General features: G+C 41.8%; 1 protein-coding gene across 1 annotated transcript; it reads left to right on the top strand.

The window, feature by feature from the left end:
- The first annotated feature begins 804 nt into the window (after positions 1-804).
- On the top strand, positions 805-2,202 carry LOC139182975 (endogenous retrovirus group K member 7 Gag polyprotein-like). The gene is given in 1 exon segment (XM_070788699.1): positions 805-2,202. A coding segment is annotated over 1 exon segment (1,398 nt).
- The last annotated feature ends 7,332 nt before the right edge of the window (positions 2,203-9,534 follow it).

Below are 9,534 nucleotides of genomic sequence, written 5' to 3' on the forward strand. Positions count from 1 at the left end.
CAGTCGCTCAGTCGTGTCCAACTCTTTGCGACCCCATGAATCGCTGCACGCCAGGCCTCCCTGTCCATCACCAACCCCCAGAGTTCACTGAGACTCACGTCCATCGAGTCAGTGATGCCATCCAGCCATCTCATCCTCTGTCATCCCCTTCTCCTCCTGCCCCCAATCCCTCCCACCATCAGGGTCTTTTCCTGCAGGGAGCTGCCCATGAGAACGGGGTCCTTTGTCCAAAGGACACAAGCTCTGGGAGCTGCCTCAGTCCTTGAGGGTTTGCTTGCAAACATAGCTCTCTGTCCCGCCACCCCAGAGATTAGGCGCTTATTTACTGCAGACACCTGGAGTTCTGTGCAAACTTCTCACGCACAGGGAAATGTTATCTGGTGTAAGAAATAATAACAGGGTGCCATTCCCATGCTCTCAAGATTTCTTGTGACTGTTTGTAAGATGTATAGGTCAACCAAGAAAAAATGTCAACTGTCTTGTCTTTCTCACGCTTTTCTGTATAAATATAAGATGCTGAATAACGTTGGTGTCAGACTGCGTCCCTTCATGGAGACGTGTCTGAACCTCTCGACCCCATCTTTGTTGTAGTCTCTTGCTTTAGATTCCTTTCTCAGCCCCGCCGTGCACGTTCTCGGGACCTGATCGACTTTGCCGGCTGGCACCGGCAGGTGGCGCCCGAACAGGGACTCGGGAATCGGAGCGCGACGACGGCTGCTGCCCGCCAAGATTGAGGTAAGTGACAAGGAATTCCTAATTATTAAAGTAAAGGGCAGGGAGGGTGATTGTCGAGAGTAATAAATCATGGCACAAGGCAATAGCCGCCAGTTATTTGTACATATGTTGAAAACTATGTTAAAAGGTAGGGGAATTCATGTAAATAATCTACAGCTAGAGAAGTTTTTGCTTTTTATAGAAGAGGTTTGTCCCTGGTTTCCAGAGGAAGGAACAGTTAGTCTGGAAACTTGGAAAAAAGTAGGAAAACAATTGCAGACATACCATTCCTTACATGGTCCCAATCGTGTTCCTGTGGATGCTTTTTCTTTGTGGACTCTCATAAGAGACTGTCTGGATCCTGAACATGAGGGACATAAAATTCAAACGGCTCTCAGGGATTCCACAAAACCCGAAGTTGCAGAGCCTTCCGCCCCTCCGCCTGAGCCGCTTTATGCTGTGCCTGAGGGAACAGCTTGTAAGGCTGAAGGGAGTGATGATGTGTTAAGCTCTGATGAACAGGAAGAGTTAAATGAACAAGCAGCTCAGTACCATAGAGAGGATATGCCTTGGGAAATGATGGTTAACATGCAACCCCCCTCAGCAAAAGGGGAATTAAAGCATTCAGGGCTTTCTGAAGAACAGCTGGAGAATTTAATTCAGAAGATTGTTATAGCAGTAAAGAAGGATGCACAGGGAGACTCCCACTCCAGCCAGCCTGTGCCTCCAGCATATCCTCCCTCAGTTCTTGCTGGACTCGATCCACCTCCACCTTTCGTAGAAACACAAGGGCTTATATCTATCCCTGCTTCTTTGCCCGGTGAAAACGTAAAAATTACAAGTGAGATATTATTATCTCCTCTTCAACAAGCGATTAAGCAAGCTAACGAAGAAGGAGAACATATTCCCGGGTTTTCAGGAATCTATCCAGTATTTGAAAATGCTTAACAGCAGAGGTATTATGAACCGCTGCCCTTTAAGCAACTGAAAGAGTTAAAAATGGCTTGTGCACAATACGGCCCGACTGTGCTGTTTACTCAGGCTATTACAGAGGCTTTAGGAAATCAAAATCTGCCACCTAATGATTGGAAACAGGTTGCTCGAGCTTGTTTATCTGGAGGAGATTATTTACTATGGAAATCTGAGTTCGCTGAGCAGTGTGGGATCACAGCCGATATCAATTGGCGACAGGGACTGAACACTACTTATGAAATGATGGTGGGAGAGGGAGATTATCAAGACACTAATAGTCAACTTAATTATTTGCCTGGAGCCTACCCTCAGATTAATGCTGCGGCTCTACGAGCATGGAAAAAGCTTCCAAATTCTGATAAAAAGACTGAAGATTTATCTAAAATTCGCCAGGGGCCAGATGAACCACATCAGGATTTTGTTGCCTGCCCGCTTGAGACAATTAGTAAAATGATAAGAGATGAGCAGGCGGGGATGGTGTTGACTAAATTGAGTTATTGCCTTAGCTGGTTTTAGTAGACGGCTTGATAATCATTATCCCTCAGATAAAATTTTGCAATTTGCTCATTATCACCAATTTCTCTTCCCAAAAACCGTTGTTTCTCAGCCCCTTGCCAACGCCCCAACTGTATTTACTGATGGCTCTTCTAATGGAATAGCTAGTTTGATTATACAGGACAATACTGCCGCCTGGCGTACTAATATTATAAGTCTGCTCAAGAAGTAGAACTATTTGCCGTTTTTCAGGCTCTATTACAAATCTCTGCTCCATTTAATTTATATTCTGACAGTCAATATATCATAAGAGCCTTAAACACTATTGAGACTGTTCCATTTATTGGTACCCTGAATTCTACTATCCAAACTCTTTTTCGTGATATACAACATTTAATTTGTTCTAGAGTTAATAAATGCTATTTTGGTCATATTAGTGCTCACTCTGGGCTTCCTGGACCTTTAGCACGAGGCAATGCTTTGGCTGACGAAGCTACATGTATGATATTTCCTTCATTAGAACAAATGGCAAAAACTTCCCACAGCTTACACCATCAAAACAGTAATAGTTTAAGACTTCAATTTGGCATTACTTGAGAAGCTGCCAGACAGATTGTTAAGCAGTGTCAAACATGTCCTCAATTTTTTAGAGTCCCCCATTATGGAGTTAATCCTCGAGGATTGTTGCCAAGCCATATATGGCAAATGGATGTTACCCATATTCCTGAATTTGGTAAACAAAAATTTGTTCATGTTACTATTGACACCTTCTCCGGCTTTTTACATGCCTCTCTACAATCCGGAGAAGCTAGCAAACATTGTATAGCTCATTGCATTAAATGTTTTGCTGTTATGGGAACCCCTAAGACCATAAAAACAGACAATGGTCCAGGATACACTAGAAAAAAATTTCAATTATTTTGTACGCAATTGTCTATCTCACATAAAACAGGTATCCCTTATAATCCTCAAGGTCAAGGAATCATTGAACGGGCACATCAAACTCTCAAATATCAATTGCAAAAACTAAAGAAGGAGGAATTGTATCCCAATACCCCCTCCAGCTCTCTAAACCATGCTTTATTTGTTCTAAATTTTTTACAATTGGATGTAAGTGGCCGTTCAGCAGCACAGCGATTTTGGAACTTTGATGCACAAACAATAAGACCTAAAGTCTTTTGGAAAGACCCACTTGTGGGAAAATGGTATGGACCAGATCCTGTACTAATTTGGGGACGAGGGCATGTTTGTGTTTTCCCGCAGGATGCCGAAGCGCCGCGCTGGCTGCCGGAAAGGCTGGTACGCACAGCGGAGACGATCTCTAGTAAACCAGATGAGGAGATTGGCGATTCAAGAGCATGATGAATTACCATCTCGGCAACAACTCCAGGCATTGATGCGAGAGGCACAGAATCGTGTTGCTGTGCAGGGCGATTCGATATCGCCTTTAGGCTTCCTGATAACCTTATTAATTATCTTAAATCAGATTAATACTGCACACTCTGAAGAATATTCAAGTGCTTTCTGGGCTTATTTTCCAGACCCTCCCCTTCTCCAACTGGTGGGCTGGGAGGGTCGGTCCATTCCCATATACACTAATGATACTGTAGCTTTGGGTGGCTTTTCAGATAAACATACTATTCCTAATCAAGTTAATTTCTCTTATCATGGAGTGTTTGATCGCTTACCTATTTGTCTGTCTAGATATTTTAATTCAACAGGATGTCTTTTTGTTGGGGAGTCAGGATATGCTGATTATGACAATGGTTGGAGCCTGTATATTCCTGGAGTAACGAAAGAATCTGGAACTCCTCAACGTCGTAATGGAACTGGTCCTTTAGATATCCCTTTCTGCGACTTTGGAACAAAGGGGAAGAGTCACTGCTGCACCATGGAAACTGTGTCGAGATGGAACTGCTACAGTTTATAACATATTTGGGACAAATGAGTCACTGTGGGACTGGTCTTCAGACCCAGCCCGAAACCCTGGAGCTCAGGATAATAGAAACTTTGCATCCCGTATTTGGAACTTGGGAGGCTCTAAAGTGTTCCAAACAGAAATCTGGAAACTAGCTGCCACCCTTGGATGTGAGGGTTCCTACCTTCAGGTGGGATAGAAAGTGAGACACGGTTATTTGTGGAATCTCACCATGAGATACCTTCGTGCATGTGTGCCTCACCCTTATGCTTTACTAGTAAAATCTGTAAAAATACAACCTGGGTTACGAAATTATAATGTAACTTGTAACAATTGTACCTTAACTAACTGCGTCAGGGAAATGACTAATCAAACTAGGGTTCTAGTCTTAAGACAGCCTGCTTTTGTTATGGTTCCTGTAAAGATTAATGGGTCTTGGTATGATGAAATGGGACTTGAACTTTAGAGAGAAGTAGACGGTGCTTTAATGCGTTATCACAGGAGAACAAGGTTAATAATTCTGGGATTTGTAGCTTTGGTAACTCTTATTGCTTCCTCTATTACTGCAGCCCTGTCCCTGGCACAATCAGTGCAAACTGCAACTTTTGTTAATAATCTGGCACAAAATGTATCCATTGCCCTGGGGACTCAAGAAGATATTGACAAAAAGTTAGAGGATCAATTGAATGCCCTTTATAATGTTGTAAAATTTTTAGGTGAAGAGGTTCAAAGTTGAGATTACGAGTACAATGTCATGCTGATTTTCGATGGATCTGTGTTACTCCCAAAAAATATAATGGTAGTATAACTGCTTTGGATAAGGTGAAAGCTCATTTAGAAGATATTTGACATAATAAAAATATTTCCTTAAATTTGCTGCATCTACATCAGGAAATAATGAACACTGAAAATACACCCAGACCTGATTTGGATGTTGCAAAAAGGGCTGAGTCTTTTGTTAAAGAACTTTTTCGACATGTACCTACTGTCAATAGTATTTGGTATTGGGAGCAGCCATGGGAGGACTATTCTTAATAATTTTAACTGTTTTATTTCTTGCACCTTGTTTAATTAAAAAACTGATTGATGATCTATGGATGATAAAGGCTTCCATCTATGGAAATGGTCTGCAGTTAAAGGAACATAAGCGTGCGCCTATATAAAAAGAAAGAGGGAGATGCAGGGAGCTGCCCGTGAGAACGGGGTCCTTTGTCCAAAGGACACAAGCTCTGGGAGCTGCCTCAGTCCTTGAGGGTTTGCTTGCAAACATAGCTCTCTGTCCCGCCACCCCAGAGATTAGGCGCTTATTTACTGCAGACACCTGGAGTTCTGTGCAAACTTCTCACGCACAGGGAAATGTTATCTGGTGTAAGAAATAATAACAGGGTGCCATTCCCATGCTCTCAAGATTTCTTGTGACTGTTTGTAAGATGTATAGGTCAACCAAGAAAAAATGTCAACTGTCTTGTCTTTCTCACGCTTTTCTGTATAAATATAAGATGCTGAATAACGTTGGTGTCAGACTGCGTCCCTTCGTAGAGACGTGTCTAAAACTCTCAACCCCATCTTTGTTGTAGTCTCTTGCTTTAGTTTCCTTTCTCAGCCCCGCCGTGCACGTTCTCCGGACCTGATTGACTTTGCCGGCTGGCACCAGCATTTTCCAAAGAATCAACTCTTCTCATGAGGTGGCCAAAGTACTGGAGTTTCAGCTTTAGCGTCATTCCTTCCAAAGAAATCCCAGGGCCGATCTCCTTCAGAATGGACTGGTTGGATCTCCTTGCAGTCCAAGGGACTCTCAAGAGTCTTCTCCAACACCACAGTTCAAAAGCATCAATTCTTCGGAACTCAGCCTTCTTCACAGTCCAACTCTCACATCCATACATGACCACAGGAAAAACCATAGCCTTGACTAGACGAACCTTTGTTGGCAAAGTAATGTCTCTGCTTTTCAATATGCTATCTAGGTTGGTCATAACTTTCCTTCCAAGGAGTAAGTGTCTTTTAATTTCATGGCTGCAGTCACCATCTGTAGTGATTTTGGAGCCCATAAAAATAAAGTCTGACACTGTTTCCACTGTTTCCCCATCTATTTCCCATGAAGTGGTGGGACCGGATGCCATGATCTTCGTTTTCTGAATGTTGAGCTTTAAGCCAACTTCTTCACTCGCCACTTTCACTTTCATCAAGAGGCTTTTGAGTTCCTCTTCACTTTCTGCCATAAGGGTGGTGTCATCTGCATATCTGAGGTTATTGATATTTCTCCCGGCAATCTTGATTCCAGCTTGTGTTTCTTCCAGTCCAGCGTTTCTCATGATGTACTCTGCATAGAAGTTAAATAAACAGGGTGACAATATACACCCTTGATGAACTCCTTTTCCTATTTGGAACCAGTCTGTTGTTCCATGTCCAGTTCTAACTGTTGCTTCCTGACCTGCATACAAATTTCTCAAGAGGCAGATCAGGTGGTCTGGTATTCCCATCTCTTTCAGAATTTTCCACAGTTTTTTTGTGATCCACACAGTCAAAGGCTTTGGCATAGTCAATAAAGCAGAAATAGATGTTTTTCTGGAACTCTCTTGCTTTTTCCATGATCCAGCAGATATTGGCAATTTTATCTCTGGTTCCTCTGCCTTTTCTAAAACCAGCTTGAACATCTGGAAGTTCACGGTTCACTTATTGCTGAAGCCTGGCTTGGAGAATTTTGAGCATTACTTTACTAGCGTGTGAGATGAGTGCAATTGTGCAGTAGTTTGAGCATTCTTTGGCATTGCCTTTCTTTGGGATTGGAATGAAAACTGACCTTTTCCAGTCCTGTGGCCACTGCTGAGTTTTCCAAATTTGAGGGCATATTGAGTGCAGCACTTTCACAGCATCATCTTTCAGGATTTGAAATAGCTCAACTGGAATTCCATCACCTCCACTAGCTTTGTTCCTAGTGATGCTTTCTAAGGCCCACTTGACTTCACATTCCAGGATGTCTGGCTCTAGGTCAGTGATCACACCATCATGATTATCTGGGTCGTGAAGATCTTTTTTGTACAGTTCTTCTGTGTATTCTTGCCATCTCTTCTCAATGTCTTCTGCTTCTGTTAGGTCCGTACCATTTCTGTCCTTTATCGAGCTCATCTTTGCATGAAATGTTCCTTTGGTATCTCTGATTTTCTTGAAGAGATCTCTAGTCTTTCCCAGTCCCTTGTTTTCCTCTATTTCTTGGCATTGATCGCTGAAGAAGGCTTTCTTATCTCTTCTTGCTATTCTTTGGAACTCTGCATTCAGATGTTTATATCTTTCCTTTTCTCCTTTGCTTTTCGCTTCTCTTCTTTTCACAGCTATTTGTAAGGCCTCCCCAGACAGCCAGTTTGCTTTTTTGCATTTCTTTTCCATGGGGATGGTCTTGATCCCTGTCTCCTGTACAATGTCACGAACCTCATTCCATAGTTCATCAGGCACTCTATCTATCAGATCTAGTCCCTTAAATCTATTTCTCACTTTCACTGTATAATCATAAGGGATTTGATTTAGTTCATACCTAAATGGTCTAGTGGTTTTCCCTACTTTCTTCAATTTAAGTCTGAATTTGGCAGTAAGGAGTTCATGGTCTGAGCCACAGTCAGCTCCTGGTCTTGTTTTTGCTGACTGTATAGAGTTTCTCCATCTTTAGCTGCAAAGAATATAATCAATCTGATTTCGGTGTTGACCATCTGGTGATGTCCATGTATAGAGTCTTCTCTTGTGTTGTTGGAAGAGAGTGTTTGTTATGACCAGTGCATTTTCTTACTGATTAGTATAGGCTAATTATTTCTGAGTTATAAAGCACAGCAAAAATCAGTGGTTCAAAAGAACAAACGAATGTATTATCACTCATGCAAACCTAGCTTTTCTGGGATAGGCTGATATAAACTGGGCTTGGCTGAGCTGCTCAGCTGAAGTTGGCTCTGCTCTGTACACCACTCTTCCTCCTTGAACTAATGGGGTAATCAGAGAATGTCCTTCTCATGGTGATGGCAAAACCACAAACATACAGTGTCTTTTAATGCCTTAGGCTCAGAACCTACACTGCCATTTCAGTTTCATTCTGTTGGCCAAGAAAATCACGTGGCCAAGCCCAAAGTAAAAGCATGTAAAAAAACATACTTTGCTAAGTAAGGGTGGTCAAGAATCTTCAGTTGCCTAAGACAAAGGGGGCTTCCCAGAATGAGGAAATTTTCATGCTAGAACCAGGAAACTCCTGAGTAAACAAGGACCAGATGGTCACTGAAGAGCTCTCTACTCCTTTAGTAGGATAGCTTCAAAGTCACCTAGCAAACAGAGTGGTTACAGGGACTGGGTGATTAATTAGGGCCAAGAATGCAATTTACCACACTTTTAATAAAGTTATCGTCTTCTAGGAAAATAGGCAAATAGCAGGTAGTCAAAATTATTTTTGGCAGGTTGGTTTGAAGCTGGCCAAACAAAATCAGATCCTCCCAAAGTCTCCGTGGACAGAATATTTCCCAGAATAATCTCAGAACTGAAAATGCCCTGGTAGTAGGGGTTATGGCATCAGATAGGTGATCAGTCTAGAGTCTCAAAAAAAAAAAAAAAAGCTTTAGGTGGCTTTCAATCAAATTCTAACTTCATTTGACAGAGAATAAGACAAATCTCTGTAAGATCAATGAGAATCGCTCTTATCTTTCCTTCCAGGGAGAACACTCTGCATATAACAGACTCTTAGCAAGAACAGGTTGACTTTTAATCATGTGTCTGTGTGTGAACGTTAATATGTATTTAGTTCCCTCAGCTTCGCTAATCCTTTCCCCCCAACCCACAATGTATGGTTGTCCAGAGGTTAAATCCATAGAGACACAAAGAGCCTGCTGTTTCCTGCTCCCCACCACTTCCTTCTTCCTGTCTAGACTGTGTATTTCTCATCTGAAAACAGATGAGAAAACTGATAACTGAAAACTGGATAAGATCAGTGCATGGTTACAAATTACAATGAATGACTTCTCTCTCTTCATAACCATTTTCTTTATCTGAAACATGCCAGAGGGAGGCCTCTTAAAACCCACAGGTGTTTGGATGTTCAAATATTTAAAAAAAATTTTTTTTTTTTTTTTTTTAAGGAAGAGCAGGACTCTAGACATTCCTAACAAGAATGGGCTGTTAAAATGCCTCAGGGTTCATTTTTGTATGAATTTGAAGAATGAAACAAAAAATATTAATTTGTTAACTGAAACATATCCAACTGAGACAGAGCTGACTGTCAAAAGCATTGGAGGATCAACATGTCAGGTTGTTTAGAAACTTCAGGGAAAATCAATTAGAATTTAAGTGACCTCTGAGGCAACTATCTGGCCCCTGTCCTCTTTACGAATTACAATCTAGGTGCCAATACAAGTGGATTAAACTGCTTAGAGCACTTTTAATGATGAAGTACTTTTAGTGCTGCAGTT

This window comes from Bos indicus, chromosome 5 (assembly GCF_029378745.1).
Source record: "Bos indicus isolate NIAB-ARS_2022 breed Sahiwal x Tharparkar chromosome 5, NIAB-ARS_B.indTharparkar_mat_pri_1.0, whole genome shotgun sequence".
In the NCBI taxonomy this organism is placed as follows: Eukaryota; Metazoa; Chordata; class Mammalia; order Artiodactyla; family Bovidae; genus Bos; species Bos indicus.